Source organism: Pollachius pollachius (genome assembly GCF_949987615.1).
Source record: "Pollachius pollachius genome assembly, chromosome: 9".
Taxonomy (NCBI): domain Eukaryota; kingdom Metazoa; phylum Chordata; class Actinopteri; order Gadiformes; family Gadidae; genus Pollachius; species Pollachius pollachius.
The window spans coordinates 11,975,913-11,998,215 of NC_136942.1; the positions used below are offsets into that span (position 1 = coordinate 11,975,913).

A 22,303-nucleotide genomic window follows, 5' to 3' on the forward strand; every position below is an offset into this window, starting at 1 on the left:
GACACTGCAGTCTGAGCTGGAGGCTGAGGGAGAATATTAAATCAACACATCACCTGACAGCAGCTGAACTCTGAGAGTGGGGACACTAAAACCAACCTCCACCGCTACCAACCTCCACCCAACATCCACCTACACCTCCACCCAACCTCCACCTCCACCTCCACCCAACATCCACCTCCACCTCCACCCACCTCCACCCAACATCCACCTACACCTCCACCCAACATCCACCTACACCTCCACCCAACATCCACCTACACCTCCACCCAACATCCACCTACACCTTGACCTCCACCACTACCCACCTACACCTCGACCTCCACCACTACCCACCTCCATCACTACCTACCTCCACTACACCTCGACCTCCATCACTACCCACCTCCACCACTACCCACCTCCACCTACACCTCGACCTCCATCACTACCCACCTCCACCTACACCTCGACCTCCATCACTACCCACCTCCACCTACACCTCGACCTCCATCACTACCCACCTCCACCTACACCTCGACCTCCATCACTACCCACCTCCACCACTCCCCACCTCCACCTCCATCACTACCCACCTCCACCCCTACCCAGCTCCACCACTCCCCAACTCCACCTCCACCACTACCCACCTCCACCTACACCTCGACCTCCACCACTCCCCACCCCCACCTCCTCCACCACTAGAGGGCATCAGGGGAATCACTACCTGTACCATCACTACCTAGCTCCACCTCATGCCAATAGAGGGCGCTCCCAACTCGTTAGTTCTACGTTGTTGTCATGTGGTGTTGTTTAGTTGTACGTTGTTGTCATGTGGTGTTGTTTAGTTTTATTATGTTGTCATGTGGTGTTGTTGTTTAGTTCTATGTTGTTGTCATGTGGTGGTGTTGTTTCTATGGGAGTCCCATTAAAAACAAAGAGCTTTTTACTGTCACACAGTTAACGGACAATAAAGTTTTATTTGAACACTGAAGTGGCATTCTGTGGCGGCAGCTGGTTCTGTAGATGAAGCGACTAATGGAACTGAGGTGTTCAGTGAGCTCAGGGAGCAGCAGCGGTTCTGTTCACTAGTCTAGGAGAGAACAGAAAGAAACAGAAAGAGGAACTCATCCAGATCACCGCTCTGGAGCCCAACGAGGAGATTAGTGGAGCATTAGAGGAAGAACTGTAAAACAACCGACAGCAAAATACTGAAGCACATCTTTAGAGCTCAGTGGTGAGCAGAACCGGCCGAGCTGAGCGCTGCTGAGACCAACAGGGGAGTGGTGCGCTCTGACTCGCTGGGCTCAGCCAAGACATGTCCTCCCTCGTGGCTTCAGAGGAGCTGGGTCCACCTCCGTCCCAACAGGTCACGTTCAGCTTCCTCCCAGGCTGCTGAGCTGAACGCTGAGCTCTTTGTTCATGAGCGGTTCTGAGCTGTTTGTTGAGCGGTGCTGAGCTGTTTGTTGAGCGGTTATTAACGGTTTGTTCACTGTCCGGTGGTGGGCAGGTCCAGCCGGGCAGAACCAGAACCTCCCCAGCAGGTGCATCGCGCTACGATGACATTTAGTGGCTGAAGGCGGCAAAGCCAGCGTGTCATTGGCCGCCGACGTCTCGGACCGCTTCCTGTCACGTCCTTTGTGGACTGGACCTGGCAGAGTGTGTGTGTGTGTGTGTGTGTGTGTGTGTGTGTGTGTGTGTGTGTGTGTGTGTGTGTGTGTGTGTGTGGGTGGTCCGGTCTCCAGGCGCAAGAAGGAGGAGTCATCTCACGCTCTTTGCTTTCTGCTTTCATTCAGTTTAAATGTTTCTCGGTGACATTTAGAAAACGCTCGAGACTGGAACTATTTTATTTATCAAAACAGAAACGGGGGACATCAGTCTGTAGGCTGGGAGCAGAGACATGAAGGGTCAGCAGAAGGTCTCTGGTTCTCACGAACAGATATCGGATCGAAGTACCAGGAGGAATGTTGTAGTCCTAATGAGCAATAAGTTGTCCTGGTTTGTAGTCCTATTGATCAATAAGTTATACTAGTTTATAGTCCTAATGATCAATAAGTCGTAGTGGTTTGTTGCCCTTATGATCATAACGTTTTACTGGTTTAGGTTCTACACCCAGTGGCGAGACTTGGTTCACCAGATAGTGGAGAGACTAGGTCTTACAAATCACTCTTTTTTGGCTCAGAGTTCTAGGTAGGAGAGGACATCCCCATGGTTACAACCCCCGGCAATTATGCAATCTATATTTTTGCAGCCAGTAGCTGCTGGCGTATTAACGTTGGCCCACACACACCGTGGAGTTTTACTCTGACTGCCATCACAGTAACAGCTCCCTAGACAGAGCCTTACATATATTAGATTCCTGAGTCACTTGAATGCATGCATATATGTATGTGTGTGTGTGTGTGTGTATGTGTGTGTGTGTGTGTGTGTGTGTGTGTGTGTGTGTGTGTATGTATGTATGCATGCATATTCTGAGATCAGAGCAGAACGCCCACAAAATTGGCTGAACAAACTGGGAAAAACAAGGGATTGTACACCAGTTTTTTCTTGATTACACTTTTTTAAGTAAAAGTGATATAATTGCATAACCTACTTTGTTGATGATCCTAGAATACATACTTAGATCTTCATAAAGCTCTTGGGTTCACTGGCACAGTAGATTGTGGATGTTTCAGATCCTGTACATCAGTAGGTGGGCGATGGAGTCCATGGCCCAATCCCAAAGTGAGCCCTGAGGACTAAGGACTAAGGACTCACAGACTTAATTGATCTCAGGTGCTAAGTGAGTGAGTGTGTGAGGCCTCATGGGCTCAGAAAGGTATATATGGGTTTGGGACAGCACTTCACGCGAGCACATGTTACCTTGGTAACGTTTAATGACAAAGATGTTGCTGACACCTGCCGGGTTGGGAATTGTCATTTTTAGTTGTTTTCTGTTATTTTGTAAATGCAATGAAAACAATCGGCTACAGCAATTTATTGATATTAGCAAATATAATTTTTACTTTTGAATACTTCAAAGGATGTATTGAATAATTTAGGTGATTATTGGCCTACACATACTAAACATAAATCACAACAGGCTACATTTGCTGAATTATAAAAGGTATAAGTAGTAACATGAATAGCCGTTTGGGAGCAAAAAAGCTGGCTGAACTGTGGGTAATTCCCTTAGATGAAGTCTGCACTGATGTGGACTCACGGAAAGGGCTCGATAAGTGTGGACTCAAACCCTCACTTCCTTTGGAATTCGACATTGGGAAAGCCCTAAAGCCTTAATAATTTCGCGAGAACCCACAATAAAGTCTGTGAGTCTGTGAGTCTGGACATTGGGGTTGGGCCATCGTTGTCCTCCAGCAGAGAGAGAGAGTGTTTGGCGACTCGCTAGGCGAAGACACTGCTGTAGAAACCACAGCCTGGCATCTCGGGCAGATGGTTCCCTTGTCTCCGATGGTTAGACAGTACAGAGACAGGTCATTAGGGAGCAGGTAGGGGTTAGACAGTACAGAGACAGGTCATGACGGAGCAGGTAGGGGTTAGACAGTACAGAGACAGGTCATGGCGGAGCAGGTAGGGGTTAGACAGTACAGAGACAGGTCATTAGGGAGCAGGTCGGGGTTAGACAGTACAGAGACAGGTCATTAGGGAGCAGGTAGGGGTTAGACAGTACAGAGACAGGTCATTAAGGAGCAGGTAGGAGTTAGACAGTCCAGAGACAGGTCATCAAGGAGCAGGTAGGGGTTAGACAGTACAGAGACAGGTCATTAAGGAGCAGGTAGGGGTTAGACAGTAGAGAGACAGGTCATTAAGGAGCAGGTAGGGGTTAGACAGTACAGAGACAGGTCATTAAGGAGCAGGTAGGGGTTAGACAGTCCAGAGACAAGTCATCAAGGAGCAGGTAGGGGTTAGACAGTACAGAGACAGGTCATCAAGGAGCAGGTAGGGATTAGACAGTAGAGAGACAGGTCATCAAGGAGCAGGTAGGGGTTAGACAGTACAGAGACAGGTCATTAAGGAGCAGGTAGGGGTTAGACAGTCCAGAGACAGGTCATCAAGGAACAGGTAGGGGTTAGACAGTACAGAGACAGGTCATTAAGGAGCAGGTAGGGGTTAGACAGTAGAGAGACATGTCATTAAGGAGCAGGTAGGGGTTAGACAGTACAGAGACAGGTCATTAGGGAGCAGGTAGGGGTTAGACAGTGCAGAGACAGGTCATTAAGGAGCAGGTAGGGGTTGGTTCTCCAGGAAGGTTCAGGTTGGACACTGCATTAGTCTAGAAGAGGTTTATTTTTTCCACTTGCCCGCTAAGACTTTCTACTATTAATTATTAACTCCTGAATGAATAACTTAAACTATGAGCAACTTTCAAGGACACACGAAATGGGAACACAAAAAAAGAAAAACGAAATCTTATCAAAATATAAGTCCTTATAAAAAGATAAATTCGTTAAAAGTGTGTTTTATCATCTAGTACTGGAACTAGCACTCAGTACTCCATCTCCTACTATGAATATTACTGTATATAGTACTGTATCTAGTACTGAGGTACTGCATCTAGTACTGTATCTAGTACTCAGTACTCCATCTAGGACTGTATGTAGTACTGAGGTACTGCATCTAGTACTTGATCTAGTACTCCATCCAGTACGGCATATAGTACTGTAATTAGTGCTGTATCTAGTACTCCATCCAGTACGGCATAGTACTGTAATTAGTGCTGTATCTAGTACTCCATCCAGTACGGCATAGTACTGTAATTAGTGCTGTATCTAGTACTCCATCCAGTACGGCATAGTACTGTAATTAGTGCTGTATCTAGTACTCCATCCAGTACGGCATAGTACTGTAATTAGTGCTGTATCTAGTACTCAGTCCATTCCTCCATCCCTGTAGTGACGTAGCCTTACCTGTCTCCTGGCCGCCTGGCTGCAGTGATTTCCAGTTGGTTAACGAGACGTTTCACCGATCGCGTCGTTAGTGTTTATGGAGTGTGTTTTGGTGCTCTGCAGAGGAGAAACGCTCTTAATGTTCCCTCTACTGCTTAGCACTCTAATGGGATTTGTCCAATCAGCTTTGGTTACCTTGAGTTTGGTCCCAGTTCGCTTGTTGAGGATGAAGTGTGTTCCCCACTGCGGGCGAGGTTCTCCTCCACCCGATTCATGTTTAGCAAACTGCAGAAAACATCTCACATGCACTTACTCACTCCTCATGGAAATCAAAGAATCACCCAGTGACCCCACCCCCCCCGCCCTCCTCTCCCTCCTCCCTCCTCTCCACACCCTCTCCACCTCTCCTCCGTCCTCCACCCTCCTCTCCACCCTCTCCACCTCCTCTCTGTCCTCCACCCTCCTCTCCAACCTCTCCACCTCCCCTCTGTCCTCCACCCTCCTCTCCACCCTCTCCACCTCTCCTCCTCTCCACCCTCTCCACCTCTCCTCCTCTCCACCCTCTCCACCTCCACTCTGCCCTCCGCCCTCGGGGCTCCGCCCTATCTCCACTGATCTCCGTCCTCTTCAGGGCTGTGCTGCCTTAATCAGCTGACCTCCAGGCAGTATCCAAAAGCACTTTCCTTAAAAGCTCTTAAGTCCCCGATCCAGATGTCTTCTGCCTCGCTGCCTCGCTTGTTACTGCGTTCTGATTACAACAGATAGGCGTGTGTGTGTGTGTTAGTATGTGTGTGCGCTTGTGACTGTGACACACAAACACTTCGATCTTGAGTCTTTTATGTTGCGCTTGCGACGCTGATGTCTGAACGGTTTCTAGATCTCTGGAGATGAAGGTTTCCTTGGAGATGCTTTAACAAAATAGCTAGGTCTCGGAACGCAAAATGGCAATGAAACCACACGCAATTCTTTGAAACAATGCTACGCAATGCTACGAGATGCTACGCAATGGTGCGCAATGCTACGAGATGCTATCTTCTACTCTCCCCTTTCAGAACTTTGATGAAAAGAATCAGCATTTTAGCTCCTGCCAGGCTCAGTCATATCTGTAAACCGATCAGAGTTTCAGAAGACCATGACCACGTCTACTCACAGATCTGAAGAACACACGAGCTGCAGAGCAGCAACACTGAATAAATCACTTCAATCTTAACGTGAATAACCTTCACTCATTGAAATCTGAATAATCTTCACTCTAATGTAAACCTTAATATCCTCACTTTGTTCTAAACCTGAATAACCTTCACGCTAATCTACATCTGAATAAACCGTCACTTTAATCTACATCTGAATAAACCGTCACTTTAATCTAAACCTGAATAAACATCAGGTTGATCTAAACCTTAATGTTGAAGGCCTTGACTACGCTGAGTGCCCAGCGAGGTCACCCCCAGATTTTGCTCTACCGCCAGCGAACCGTTTAGTGGAGATGAAGACCGCTGCTGGGGTTCAGAACCTCAAACAGAGCAGTGATCTGATTGGAAGCTTTAGAGGGTCTGCCAGGGTCAAGGTTTGCTTTAGACTTTGAGCGCAGCGGCCAGGTGGAGAAAGTGAGTTGTCGGCTCCGCCCAGGGTGGTGATGGTGCCCCCACCCTGCTGTGGTAACACCACGGTGGTCAGGGTCCCTCCACCCTGCTGTGGTGACGGTGCCTCCTCCCTGCTGTGGTGATGGTGCCTCCACCCTGCTGTGGTGACGGTGCCTCCACCCTGCTGTGGTGACGGTGCCTCCACCCTGCTGTGGTGACGGTGCCTCCTCCCTGCTGTGGTGACGGTGCCTCCACCCTGCTGTGGTGACGGTGCCTCCAGCCTGCTGTGGTGACGGTGCCTCCCCCCTGCTGTGGGGCAGTCCCATGGCGTCTGTCCCCCGCCGGTCAAACTAAGGTGGTGTTTTATGGCCCGTGTGTCTCCTCCGTCACGCCGTGCGGCCACGAGGCCAGGGGGCGGAGCCGTCCGGAGGCCGCGCCTCCTCCATCTGTTAGGGGAGTGCTCGCCTCCTCACAGCGAGGTTAACCCGCTCTTCATCCCTCCTCATCTTCCTCCTGATGGATGGCTGCCTACATGCACAGAGTGGAGGCGGCGAGGCTGTGGGGGATGGGGGACATCGTCGCCAGACCACCACTCACTCACTCACACATCCATCACAGAGGCACACCCTTCATCAAAGTGGTCTACCTCTCTGTCTACCTTTGTGTGTGTGTGTGTGTGTGTGTGTGTGTGTGTGTGTGTGTGTGTGTGTGTGTGTGTGGTGACCTGTTACATGTTTCCTCTGACCAGGTAGATGTGGTCTGTTTGGCTTGGTGAGGTTCTAATGATGTCATTGTTAGGGTTGTAGGTTCTGTACTCCAGTTCTAATGAGATTCATAGATGCAGTGAGACAGGAGTGTTAAGGAGTGAGAAAAGGGCACTGAGGAGTAAAACAGGAGGGTTAAAGAGTGAGACATGAGATTAGGGCTGGGCAATTAATCGAATTTTGATCGCGATTTCGATTTTATCGTCAAACGATCCAAATATCTACTTGATCAAGTTATTATCATTTTTTTTATAGAAAGGGCAGAACAGCTAGATACATATCTGTATATCATTTTAGATTGGAACATTTTCTTTTTGACCATTTTGTGTATTTTTTAAGGCGAAATTTCAAAGTTCTCAGTTGCAAAAAAGAAATCGGAGAGACATGCTGAATAAATACAACATGTTTTCAACCTCAAAAAGAATCGTTTGAATAATCGGGATTTTAATATCGACCAAAATAATCGTGATCATGATTTTTCCCATAATCGAGCAGCCCTACATGAGATATGAGGAGTGAGACAAGAGTGTCAAGGGGTGAGGCAGGAAAGCTGATGAGTGAGACAGGAGCATTAAGCAGTGAGACCGGAGTGTTGAGGAGTAAGACAGGCGATGAATAGTGAGAAAGGCGCTGAAGAGTGAGACGGGAGAGTTTGAGAGTGAGACAGGGGCACTGACGTGTGAGATGGGGAGCTGAAGAGTGAGACAGGGCTAGAAGGTGAGACCGTTAAGACCGAAACAAAAAGAAACACAGAATGATACACATTTCATTTAAATCTCTACTTAGCATACATTAACATGAGGTACGGAAGCCCTATGTGTTTGGCAGAATCCCCTATCCCCACTCCTCCTTCTCCCTCTTATCTCGCCCTCCTCCTCCCTTCTCCCTCTATCTCCTCCTCCTCCTCCCTTTTCCCTTTTCCCTCTATCTCCTTCTCCTCCTCCTCCCTTTCCCTTCTCCCTCTATCTCCTCCTCCTCCTCCCTTCTCCCTCTATCTCCTCCTTCCTTCTCCCTCTATCTCCCCCCTTCTCCCTCTATCTCCTCCTCCCTTCTCCCTCTATCTCCTCCTTCCTTCTCCCTCTATCTCCCCCCTTCTCCCTCTATCTCCTCCTCCTCCCTTCTCCCTCTATCTCCTCCTCCCTTCTCCCCCTATCTCTGTCTCCCTCTCCCTCTATCTCCTCCTCCTCCTCCTCCTCCTCCTCCTCCTTCTCCTCCCTCTATCTCCTCCTCTTTCCCCTGAGCCTCCTCTCCTCCAGCTGAATCCATTAAACCAGCTTCAGGGTGGAGCAGCCGGGGAAACACATCTGGGACCGCGGTGGCTTCTACACCAAACCCCCACGTCTGGACCTGTTCCAACGGCCAACACTAACACACACACTGACACACACGACACACACTGACACACACATTGACGCACACACTGTCTGGACCTGTTTCAACAGCCAAAACTAAAACACATGTGGGCACAGTGTCACACACGGACACACACTGACACACACACTGTCTGGACCTGTTCCAACGGCCAACACTGACACACACACACTAACACACACACTAACACACACCGACACACACACTTTCTGGACCTGTTCCAACGGCCAACACTAACACTGACACACTGACACACACATGGACATACACACAGACACACACACTGACACACACGGACACACATTGACACACACTGTCTGGACCTGTTCCAACGGCCAACACTAAACACACATGTGTGCACATATACACATGTGGGCACAGTGACACACACTGACACACACTAACAACCACTGACACACTAAAACACACACTGACACACAGTGACACACACTGACACACACTGACACACAAAACCATTAAAAAAAAATCTTGAGCTTAATCTCATGGACATGCTCCACAAAGCAGGAAGAGAACGTTGTCAAAGCTACTGAACGGTCTACTGACACGTGAGCCATCTTGACCTGCAGGACATTCCAACCAGAAAAGATTGTCTACACTTTGAGATGTTTGTTTGAGAAGTTAGGAGAGCATCTCAGGCTGCATGGCACTGATATTGACGAGGAAGGAAGGAAGGAAGGAAGGAAAGGAAGGAAGGAAGGAAGGAAACGAAAGGTCAAAATATACAATGATTACATATATTTGTTGCCTTTACATAATAATAGTGTGTGTGTCTTTCAGTAGTTTAATTTCAGTGTTGGGTGTTGACAGGAAGGCATGGTTTGTCTGTATGTGTGTGTGTGTGTGTGTGTGTGTGTGTGTGTGTGTGTGTGTGTGTGTGTGTGTGTGTGTGTGTGAGTGTGTGTGTGTGTGTGTGTGTGTGTGTGTGTGTGTGTGCCAGCTAGTCGGCGTGACAACAGATCCATCTTTCTGAGATCCACTTTTCATCCTGGGAGTCGGTGGCTGTGCACAGTCTTCACCGTGCACACTCTTCACCGTGCACACTCCTGACCGCGTACACTCCTTACCGTGCACACTCCTGACCGTGGACACTCCTCACCGTGCATACTCTTCACCGTGCACACTCCTGACCGTGCACACTCTCTCACCTTGCACACTCCTGACTGTGCACACTCCTGACCGTGCACACTCCTCATGTGCACACTCCTGACCGTGCAGACTCCTCACCATGAACACTGCTGACCTGTGCACAATCCTGACCGTGCACACTCCTCACATGCACAGTCTTCACCATGCACACTCCTGACCGTGCACACTCTTCACTCTGCACACCTCCTGAACGTGCACACTCCCTACAGTGTTGTCATTTAGTATGCCCCTTCACATCAGAGAAGAGGAGGAGGAGGAAAAAGCCATGTGTGTGTGTGTGTGTGTGTTTGTGTGTCAGTCCAAGGTTTTAACTTAGAAATAGACCAGTCCTTTTCATTTATGCTGTTTATACCATCTATATTTGTTTGCCCTATTTTGTTGTTGTTGTTGTTGTGTTTCTCTTGTCTTCTCCTTACTTTTAGCATTTTGTTTAGAATTTACCCTCAGCGTCTACTTTTGTTTGTATTAGTACTTTGTGTTCTTATTGTATTGTAAAAAAAAAAAAGAAATAGACCAGTTATATTTTTTCTATCTTCAAATCTTCTTGACATGCACGGCCTGTGTCGCCTTCATTCAATCAAGAAGGACGTCTCCCCCTCCTCTCTCCCCCTCCCGTCTCCCCCTCCCTCATGTCTCCCCCTCCCTGGTGTCTCCGCCCCCGGTCCCCCTTTAATTACCTGCCTGCCCCTGTCTCAGTGTGTGGGAAACCCTGATCCTTGTTCTGAGATCTCAACAGGGTTGTTAATCAAAGCCATGATTATTGAATTAATGTGTAATTAACTTGTTAATTTATTGAATCTCACTGTGGCACTGGGCTTAATGGAGATGACAACTATTAAAGTGTTGAGTTTGTTGGTGATGTGCGAAGGACAGGGGAGTATGATGGCTTGCAGAGCTTTCCCTGTGAGTCCCTTTGTGATGAAGAACCAGTCAGAGCTGCAATTCCAACCACAGCTCTCCTCTCTGTTTAACGACTTTTAGAGGATTAAGGTTGGGGCTATATTAGTTTAATACTCCTAGTAACACAGAGGCTGAAGAATGATTGATTTCAGATTCTCACTTTAATGAATGCAAGCTATTTACATGAAACCAAACTAAAACAGCTGGCTTTAAAGAGGTAGTGCGGGGCCGTATTAATGATCATATTCACAACAATTATTCTAGGACTTCACCCTCTGTTGAAGGGGCTTTAACTTTACATCTGAATGGGAACGTTATACCAATACTAGACCAGAAGTCAACTGAGACTCAGGTCCACTAGAGACCTGTCCTGGCAGAGACCGACACCAGTAGAGACCAGTATAGAGGACCAGTAGAGAGGACCAGTAGAGACCAGTAAAGAGGACCAGTAGAGACCAGTAGAGAGGACCATTAGAGACCAGTAGAGAGGACCAGTAGAGACCAGTAAAGAGGACCAGTAGAGAGAAACATTGAGAGGATCAGTAGAGCGGACCAGTAGAGAGGAGTAGAGAGGACCAGTAGAGAGGACCAGTAGAGACCAGTAGAGAGGAGTAGAGACTAGTAGAGAGGACCAGTAGAGACAGTAGAGAGGACCAGTAGAGACCAGTAAAGAGGACCAGTAGAGAGGACCATTAGAGACCAGTAGAGAGGAACATTAGAGAGGATCAGTAGAGAGGACCAGTAGAGACCAGTAGAGAGGACCATTAGAGACCAGTAGAGAGGAACATTAGAGAGGATCAGTAGAACGGACCAGTAGAGACCAGTAGAGAGGACCAGTATAGAGGACCAGTAGAGACCAGTAGAGAGGAGTAGAGACTAGTAGAGAGGACCAGTAGAGACCAGTCGAGAGGACCAGTAGAGAGGAGGAGGAGATATCTTCCCCTCCTTTTTTACAGAAGGAGCTCACCTCCCGCTCCTCACCTTTCTGTGCTGTATGCAAACTCTTTCTCCTCCTCCTCCTCCAGCTGACAGCCTCCTCTTCCTCCTTCTCTCTCTCTCTCTCTCTCTCTCTCTCTCTCTCTCTCTCTCTCTCTCTCTCGCTCTCCTTCTCTTCCCCCCTGATGTTCAGACCTCTCCCTGTATCCGGCAGTGTTGATCAGAGTGGTCACTTCACACCTTTCCTCTAGATCCTCCTGCAGCCGGGCCTCCTGCTGACGGCCTGATGGATTATTAACATCTTTTCATTAGAGGTATCACAACACATCGCTGTCTCTGAAACACAGCAGGCTACTTGCTGCTCCAATAACATCATCCTCCTGTCATTCGCATCAGCGCAATTCTCTCTCTCTCTCTCTCTCTCTCTCTCTCTCTCTCTCTCTCTCTCTCTCTCTCTCTCTCTCTCTCTCTCTCTCTATCTCTATCTCTCTCTCTCTCTCTCTCTCTCTCCTCTGTAATTGTGTTCTCTCTCCCAGACCTGGTTCTGTCAGGGCTGGCTGCTATCTGAGACATTAGGCGTGTGTGTGTGTGTGTGTGTGTGTGTGTGAGTGACATGTTCTGCAGAAATGTTCTCTGTCTTCAAGGTCTGATGCAGCGTTTCATGATTCACCACATCCCTACCCCCTCCACCCAACCCCACCTATAGCACACCCCCCCTCCACCCAACCCCACCTATAACACACCCCCACCTCCACCCAAACCCACCTATAACACACCCCCACCTCCACCCAACCCCACCTATAACACACACCCACCTCCACCCAACCCCACCTATAACACACACCCACCTCCACCCAACCCCACCTATAACACACACCCACCTCCACCCAACCTCACCTATAACACACACCCACCTCCACCCAACCCCACCTATAACACACACCCACCTCCACCCAACCCCACCTATAACACACACCCACCTCCACCCAACCCCACCTATAACACACACACCCCCACCTCCACCCAACCCCACCTATAACACACCCCCCCCTCCACCCAACCCCATCTAACTCATATTGCTGAGCGCTTTTTTTTAGAAGTTAAGCAACACGTCTCCGTTGTATTGGGTGTTTGGTTCATTAGATGGATGAGGGACGAGGGGTGGTTAGTGGCTGGTGGTTAGTCGGTTAGTGGCTGGTGGTTAGTTGGTTAGTGGCTGGTGGTTAGTTGGTTGTATCGGGTGGTACATTAGATGGATGATGAAGGGTTGGTTGAATGGATGAATGTTGATTTATTTCCTGAACGGTGGCTTTTGTACATTCAATTGTTTTGATTCATTCCAACTGACTGAAGGAAATCCCTGGAGGAATGAACCACCGTTGGAGCAGAGTTGGATTCAGCTGAATGGGACTCAGGAGCTCCCTGAGACGGAGGCTGTTGACAGGGAGCCTTGAGGCTGAGGCAGGAGGTCTTTGACAGGCCGCAGTCATGTGGCTCACGTCTTTAACATTCCCACTCATCATTTATCCCCACAGTTCACCTCATATCTCCGTGTGTTTGTCTGGATCTGAATCAGCTCGTGGTCCGGGATAAAAGCCTAGAATAAAATGCGGCCAATCACATCTCCAGCCTCCTCGCTGCCCCCATAGTTTGTCTGTTCCTGCTGTTCTTCCTGCTCCTCCTGCTCCTCCTGTCTGCTGCTCCTCCTGTCTGCTGCTCCTCCTGTCTGCTGCTCCTACTGTCTGCTGTGTGTGTGTGTGTGTGTGTGTGTGTGTGTGTGTGTGTGGTCACTCTCATTTCAGTGAAGATGTATGTTTAGCCTACACACACACGCAGGTCGGCTGGTGTGTGCGTGTCTGTATGTAAGAGCGATGCTTTATGAATATGAATTCATGCTCATGCTGCTCTTCTCCATATGTGAGGAACACACTGAGGAACAAACTGAGGAACAGAATGAAACCTTCTGTTGGGGCTGGTGGAGACCCAGAGAGGAGACACACTCTCTCTCTCTCTCTCTCTCTCTCTCTCTCTCTCTCTCTCTCTCTCTCTCTCTCTCTCTCTCTCTCTCTCTCTCTCTCTCTCTCTCTCTCTCTCTCTCTCTCTCTCTTCTCTCTCTCTCTCTCTTTCTCTCTGTGTGTGTTCTGCATATGGACATTCTGCTGCCATATTTAGAGCTGGCTGAATAAGTGTGTGGCCATCTGTTGTGGGGGGCCGGTTACAGTGAACACAGCCTGCTGGGGTCCATGTCTGGCCTGCTGTCCCCCCAGTCTCTGTCCATCTATAGTCTCTCTCTCTCTCTCTCTCTCTCTCTCGCTCTCTCTCTCTCTCTGCAAGGTCACAGCAGTCTCTCTCTTTGTTCACGGCGGCAGTTAGGGCCCATTGGTTACCATAGAAACAACACGTTGGCGTGATTGGGATGTTCACACCTCCGGTGTGACTCACAGACCAGTATGGCTGACTGGGACCGGGGCCAGAGACTAGGATCCCTGGTTCATTCTGGTTTCCCTCCAGGCAGATGACAACTGCCTGGAGTTGTCGACTACTGTGACCCCTGCCCCCTCCAACACAACCAGTAATTAGTCCAATTGTCACACACAGTCACACACAGAGATGAATACGCGCACGCATGTACACAAACAAGCATGCACTCGCACACACACACACACACAGCTGTGAGCTCAGACACAAAATGGACGGATTGGTCTCTTTAAAGGATGAATTGGAAAAGTTTTGGAACAGAAATCCAATAATTCCCTGCATGTGTGTGTGTGAGTGTGTGTGTGTGTGTGTGTGTGTGTGTGTGTGTGTGTGTGTGTGTGTGTGTGTGTGTGTGTTTGTGTATGTGTGTGTGTGTGTGTGTGTGTGTGTGTGTGTGTGTGTGTGTGTGTGTGTGTGTGTGTGGTATGAGTCTCAAGTGTCAGCAAAGGTTTGGTTGGTCCTCTGATGAAATGTTAGATGATGTGATTTTAGGTGATCTTAGGGGATGGTGATCTTAGGTGATGTTATGTGATGGTGATGTTAGGTAATGGTGATGGTGATGTTAGATGATGGTGATGTTAGGTGATGGTGATGGTGATGTTAGGTGATGGTGATGTTAGGTGATGGTGATGGTGATGTTAGGTGATGGTGATGTTAGGTAATGGTGATGGTGATGTTAGGTGATGGTGATGTTAGGTGATGGTGTAAGGGTTATCCCCCTCTCTCTGTTCTCCACCTGTGAAACGTGACCCTCTTCATTCAGATCCTCAGATTCCTTCAGGATCTTCTCGCTTGGTTTCCACGTCTGGTAACCTTCTGCTCTGCTCTCTGTGTTCCAGGGAGGGAGAGCAGTTCACCGTTTCACTTTCCCAGATCAAATTTGCCCCTTATGGCTCCTCATGTTGAGATGGCGTGACCCTTCATCAGAAGGCATTCATCCATTTGTGAGTTGCCAGGCGACACGTTTGAGAGGTGCTTCCACCTCTGACCAATAAGTGGGTTTGAAAAGGAGAGAAGCCTCACTGTGCTTTTTACGAACACAAAGCCTCTATTAAAGGAGCCACACGTTTTAATATCTAGTGAACTGTTGTTCTGCTTTCTGAGCCCAGAAACAAACGCAGCTCTGCTTCAGAGGGACTTCAGGTGAGCGCTTCCTGGACCCCAAACAGGAGCTGAGGTGTTCCCAGGGGTCCGCTCAGCCCCTCGGCTCAGGGGAGTGTTTGACTGGTGAGCGTTTGACTGGTGAGCGTTTGACTGGTGAGCGTTTGACTGGTGAGCGTTTGACTGGTGAGTGTTTGACTGGTGAGGGTTTGATTGGTGAATGTTTGACTTGTGAGGGTTTGATTGGTGAGTGTTTGGCTGGTGAGGGTTTGACTGGTGAATGTTTGACTGGTGAGTGTCCGATTAAGCGGCTATGAGGAGCAGAGCAGATGACAGGTTCGTTCAGGAGCCCAGATCAATGTGGACCAGAGCCATCGGTTATCACGCAGCTCATGATGAACATACTTTACCGCTCTGCCGGGTACGGGGTCTCCACTACGGGGTCTCCTCTCCTCCAGCCTCCTCTTCACCCCTCCTCCCCCCTCCTCCTCCTTCCTCCTCTCTCCTCCTCCACCCTACACACTCCTCCCCCTCCTCCCTCCTCCCTCCGCCCTCCTCCTCTCTCCTCCTCCAACGTCCACCCTTCTCCCCCCCCCTCCACCTTCCTCCCTCCTTTCTGCAATGGAGGCACGCGACCTCTGTTAACTCACTGTTTGTCTGGGGTCACACACACACACACACACAGACAGACAGACAGACAGACAGACAGACAGACAGACAGACAGACAGACAGACAGACAGACAGACAGACAGACAGACAGACAGACAGACAGACAGACAGACAGACAGACAGACAGACAGACAGACAGACAGACAGACAGACAGACAGACTGCGCAAAATAGTTTTGTCATTGTCACACACACTAACACACAACCTGAGTTGAACGCTCTCTCACTCTCACTCTCACGCTCACTCTCACTCTCACTCTCACTCTCTCACTCGTGCGTGACATATTTATCAACTACGGGCCCATAGAGACAAGCATTCCCTGTGTCTGGCAGGGCCTCACAGCCTCACATCCTCACTGCCTCACAGCCTCACAGCCTCACAGCTTCACAGCCTCACAGCCTCACAGCCTAGCCTCACAGCCTCACATCCTCACTGCCTCACTGCCTCACTGCCTCACAGCCTCACTGCCTCACAGCCTCACAACCTCACAGCCTCACAGCCTAGCCTCACAGCCTAGCATCACAGCCTCACTGCCTCCCAGCCTCACTGCCTCACAGCCTCACAGCCTAGCATCACAGCCTCACTGCCTCACAGCCTCACAGCCTCACAGCCTAGCCCCTCAGAGCCTCTGTCCTGCCTCGCTGACAGACCCAGCCCACCACTGATCAGGTCCCCAGCTCTTTGTTGCTAGCTGTTAGGAGCGGAGTTTGACATCGATGGAGTCTTTATTGAACCTTCTTCTGACTGATCTCCTGTCAGGGTCCCATGCTGCTCCACACTGGCTGACACTGGTTGATTTTATTAAGGGCTCATCTACTAATCTGATGAGAATAGATCAAACGTGATTAGCTCCACATGATATTCTGCCCGCCCGCTCTGAACCCAGTTCGGTGCGCCTGACGATGTTGACGTAGTGATGGATTATTGTACATCCTGAACCCGCCGTGGGTTAACGGCCTGTAATACACAATCAGCTGCAGGGGGGAATGCCATTAGGCCGTCAAACGATCATCATCATCTCATTCATAACACGGGGAAACGTGGCGGGATGCAACAACAATAAAATAAAAAATTAACGTATGGTAATTGTAATTCATTTTTAGTTTACACGTAATGAAGATTAAAATCGACTTGTGTTAGCTTATTGACAATAATATAATTAATCAAAGCAACTGATAAATAGCGTTCAGTTATTTAGCGTACTAACATTTGGCCTTCCAATAACAACATTAGCTGAACGTCCGCTACTTGGGGAGGAACCTTAGTACATGGCCGTGGGTCTGGAGCCCTACACAAGCGAACATGCAACATGTACACACACACACTCACACGCGCACTTAAACACACACTGGACACGCAAGAGGCTTTAGAGCAGATGATTGGTCTCATCCAATGAGAGGGGGTTGTTGAGAGGTGTTGCTCCGTCCTCCTCCATCCACCACCTCCATCACTACCAGCACCACCTCCATCACTACCAGCACCACCTCCACCACCTCCATCACCTCCACCACCTCCACCACCTCCACAACCTCCATCACCTCCACCACCTCCACCACCTCCATCACCACCAGCACCACCTCCATCACTACCAGCACCACCTCCACCACCTCCACCACCTCCATCACCTCCACCACCTCCACCACCTCCATCACTACCAACACCACCTCCATCACTACCAGCACCACCTCCATCACTACCAGCACCACCTCCACCACTACCAGCACCACCTCCACCACCTCCATCACCTCCACCACCTCCGCCACCAAATTCTGGTCGGTCGTAGGGCAACAGTCTGGGAATAAATCCAGGATTTGCCCCCCTGTACTGGTCTAACCCCCCTGGACTGGTCTAGCCCCCCTGGACCGGTCTGACCCCCCCTAGACAGGGCTAGCCCCCCTGGACCGGTCTGACCCCCCCTGGACAGGGCTAGCCCCCCTGGTCCGGTCTAGCCCCCCTGGTCCGGTCTAGCCCCCCTGGACTGGTCTAGCCCCCCTGGACCGGTCTGACCCCCCCTAGACAGGGCTAGCCCCCCTGGACCGGTCTGACCCCCCCTGGACAGGGCTAGCCCCCCTGGTCCGGTCTAGCCCCCCTGGTCCGGTCTAGCCCCCCTGGACAGGGCTAGCCCCCCTGGTCCGGTCTAGCCCCCCTGGACTGGTCTAGCCCCCCTGGACCGGTCTGACCCCCCCTAGACAGGGCTAGCCCCCCTGGTCCGGTCTAGCCCCCCTGGTCCGGTCTAGCCCCCCTGGACAGGGCTAGCCCCCCTGGTCCGGTCTAGCCCCCCTGGTCCGGTCTAGCCCCCCTGGACTGGTCTAGCCCCCCTGGACCGGTCTGACCCCCCCTAGACAGGGCTAGCCCCCCTGGACCGGTCTGACCCCCCCTGGACAGGGCTAGCCCCCCTGGTCCGGTCTAGCCCCCCTGGTCCGGTCTAGCCCCCCTGGACTGGTCTAGCCCCCCTGGACCGGTCTGACCCCCCCTAGACAGGGCTAGCCCCCCTGGACCGGTCTGACCCCCCCTGGACAGGGCTAGCCCCCCTGGTCCGGTCTAGCCCCCCTGGTCCGGTCTAGCCCCCCTGAACTGGTCTAGCCCCCCTGGTCCGGTCTAGCCCCCCTGGACAGGGCTAGCCCCCCTGGACAGGGCTAGCCCCCCTGGTCCGGTCTAGCCCCCCTGGTCCGGTCTAGCCCCCCTGAACTGGCCTGGCCCCTCTGGACTGGTCTGGCCCCCCTGGACAGGGCTAGCCCCCCTGAACTGGTCTAGCCCCCCTGGTCCGGTCTAGCCCCCCTGGACAGGGCTAGCCCCCCTGGACAGGGCTAGCCCCCCTGGTCCGGTCTAGCCCCCCTGGTCCGGTCTAGCCCCCCTGAACTGGCCTGGCCCCCCTGGACTGGTCTGGCCCCCCTGGACAGGGCTAGCCCCCCTGAACTGGCCTGCCCCCCTGGACCGGTCTTGCCCCCCGGTCTCTCTTGCTGATGCTGAGGTAGACCTGCTGAACTGACCTCTGCTGGTTCACGTTGTGAACATGCGACCCAGAGTCTGATTCTGAATTCAGACCGTGGTAATGTGGTAATGGAAGATGAAGAAAGTCACGATGAGGATGTTTGTTCTAAGCAACGCATAATTACAAACACAAAACAAACGGAGGTTTCTTGGGCAGAATGTTTTTCCATTTATATTTCCAGAGACGTATAGAGCTCCTTGAAATGATCCAGAGACGTATAGAGCTCCTTGAAATGACCCGAAGGTATCGAGGCTTTGCTTTAGTAATTATTAGTGATCACGTGACGTCGTAGAGGTTGGTGCTGCATGCAGGATGGATTGCGTTTGGAGATTCAACTCTTCGGTGGATGTGAATAAATGTTTGATCAGATTCTCCGTGCGGCCCGACCGTTAGCAGGTCCCTCCATGGGGTCGGTCGGAGAGTCTCACAGCATAAACCGTGAGTGAAGGTCGTTCAGCCAGAGACAGGGAGGTCAGGGGGTGGAGAGATGTGGATCGGTGTATTGGTCGGGTGGGCGAGAGAGCATGACACACTAAAGAGAGAGAGAGAGAGAGAGAGAGAAGTGTCAGGAGAAGCAAGAGGGAGCGAGGTAGGAGGAGGAGGAGATTAAACAAAGAGCAGGAGGTGAAGGAGGTGAAGGAGGTGTTCAGGTGATGAATGAGGTCAGGCCTGAGACACGGGGACGCTCGATAAGGAGAAAACCAAACAACACACCTCAATACTGAGGCTGACCTCCCTGTCGCCGTGGTGATACCCCCCTCCCCCCCTCCCCCCCTCTTCTTATCGGACCACTCCCTGTGAGCGATGCTGAGCCGATAGGCTTGTTCCTGCAGTCTGCCTCCTCATTGGATGAATTCAAATGGGATTGTGTGGCAGTGAGAGAGTGTGGTGAGGTGGGCTCACCGTGGGGCGGGGGGGCAGACCGGATCGCGTTGGGGGTAAACTGGATTTGTTCCCCTGAAGAACATAAGTGGATCCAGCTCAGTATTGTTGTTTGTTATTGTCGGATTCCTGGAAGCCAAAGTGTCTCAAACAGCTGAATTAGTTTGACCTTTCTGTTGACCCAAGGCTCTCTCTCCCTCCTCTCAATCACACACACACACACACACACACACACACACACACACACACACACACACACACACACACACACGTCCAAGGCTTCCACCTTTCTGTGTTTAATAGAATAGAGGTTGACCAGTACACAGAGTTCTATAAATAAAGACACCTGTGGCTGCAAGGGTATGAGTCTGGGTTAGTGCAGAGCAGATATATAAATACACCAGCATACGCACACACGCACACGCTCTTACACACACACACGCACACGTTCTCAAACATACACGCACGCACACCCTCTCACACACAAACACACATGTTCACGTTCTGAAACACACAAGCACACGCGCGCACATCCTCTCAAACACGCACACGCACACGTTCTCAAACACAAATGCACGCACACACACGTGTTCACATAGTGGCAGAGATCATGGTCTCCTCAGAGATGTTACATTACCCTCCCGCTGTACACCTGATTTGGAAGTGAAAGGTTCACCCTTCCCCTCTCCCCTACTCCTTTCCTCTGTACCTCCTTCTCTCTCTCTCTCCCTCTCTATCCCTCCGTCTCTCTCCCTCCTTCTCTCTCTCTCCCTTACTCCTTCTCTCTCTACCTCCTTCTCTCTATCTCCCTAACCCAGCCTCTCTCTCCCTCCTGCTCTCCCACCCTCACTCTCTCTCCATCCTTCTCTCTCCCCCTCCTTCTCTCTCTCTCTCTCTCTCCCTCCCTCGCTCTCTCCCTCGCCCAGCCCCTCTGCTCATTGGCTGTGGTTCTGCTGCTCAGTGAGCCAGCGGTCTGAGGTCTGTCCTGAGGAGTGATACCAGATGATCCTCCTCACCTCCGCTGACCCCTTCTCTTCTCCTCCTGCTTAAACCCACCGCTGGAGGCTCTCTGATCAATACTGCCATGGATCAGAACCGTTCAATACGCTGGGGGGAATCTAAAGTTACAGCATTCAGAAGAGCAACGGGAATGTGGATTTTGTAGAAGTGTGCCTGGAACTGATTGGTTGTTGGACCTTCTGATGTCATCAACCACATGAGATAATCAATTTAACTTTATTCGAATGCCATCTCTGGAGCAGAACGACAACACAAGCTGCTCTGGGGGCGGAGCAACAAGCGGACGGGAGACGAGAGGGGCGGAGTTAAGTTGGAGACGACTCCTTCAGACCGAGGGGTGGGGATAGGGGAGCTCTCAGGGTCTAAGGTCGGGGATCATTCAGATATGGAAGCTCTCGGGGTCAAAGGTCAGGGGTCATTCCGATAGGGGAGCTCAGGGGTCATCGATGTTAACGTCAATGGTGGACCTCAGTGTTCTACAGTACTTGACCTTTGACCCTGCTGTGTTCCCAGATGTTCCATGGCCACGCCCAGGAGGGCCGCGGAGGGGGCGGGGCCTGCGTACCTGGCTTCCAGGTGAAGAACTACCAGCTGGACTACAGCGGAGCCTTCAGGAAGGACCGGGCCCTGGCCCAACGTGAGTCACTGACCTCCTTGGGGGGGGAGGAGAGGAGAGGAGAGGGGAGGGGAGAGGACAGGCAGGTTGGGTGTTGTCTGTCCGCACTTAAACTTCGTCACAGCTATATTTGTTGTGTATTGTACCAAGGATGTGCATTTTCGGTTAATGTAAAAAATGCACACACACACACACACACACACACACACACACACACACACACACACACACACACACACCCTGACGCTGTGCAGAGGAGCTGATGAGGTTCCCCCACCTCCCCGCCTCTCACAGTGTGTTGTTCTGCCCTCCTGGTTTACTGGGGAGATTGGACGGGGGGGGGGGGTCATCAGGGGAACCAGCAGAGCGAGGAGGGGGTGGAGGAGTTGGGAGGAGGAGGGGAAGAGGAGGAGGAGGTCAGCGGAGCTTCAGCGTGCGGTAGCAGTGGTTCTATTAAGGTGTCTGCTGAACACACACCCTCTCCATGGGGGGCCAGGTGAGGAGGACACACACAGACAGACAGACGGACGGACAGACAGACAGACAGACAGACAGACACAATAACATGGCACACTGCCTGCTCAACCAGCCTTTGAATGTTTGGACTTCTCCCTGTGATGAGTTGTTGCTGTTCTACTGGATAACTGCCGGCTTTGGTCTGTTGGCATTTGTGTGTCTGTGTCTCTGTGCCTGTGTGCGCACTTGTGTGAGTCTTTGTGCATGTGTGTGCATGCGTGTCTGTATGCCTGTGTGCGCGCACGTGTGAGGCTCTGCATTTGTGCGTGCTTGTGTGTCTGTGTGCACATGTGCGTGTGTCTGTGTGCGTGTGTGTGTGCCTGTGTGTCCATGTGTGTGTTTGTGTGTGTGTCTGTCCCCCCCCTGTCCCCCTCCTCTTCTGAATGTCATCATGTGGTAAGAAAAGATCAAACTGTGGTTATTAATCCCACAGGATTTCTCTATC

General features: G+C 51.0%; 1 protein-coding gene across 1 annotated transcript in view; it reads left to right on the top strand.

Moving 5' to 3' along the window:
- Positions 1–22,303, top strand: part of cdh13 (cadherin 13, H-cadherin (heart)) — a 67,552-nt gene that overhangs the window by 5,521 nt on the left and 39,728 nt on the right. The window contains exon 2 of the mRNA XM_079742824.1: positions 21,240–21,363. Coding sequence (XP_079598950.1) covers positions 21,240–21,363 — 124 coding nt within the window. The remainder of the gene's footprint in view (positions 1–21,239; positions 21,364–22,303) is intronic.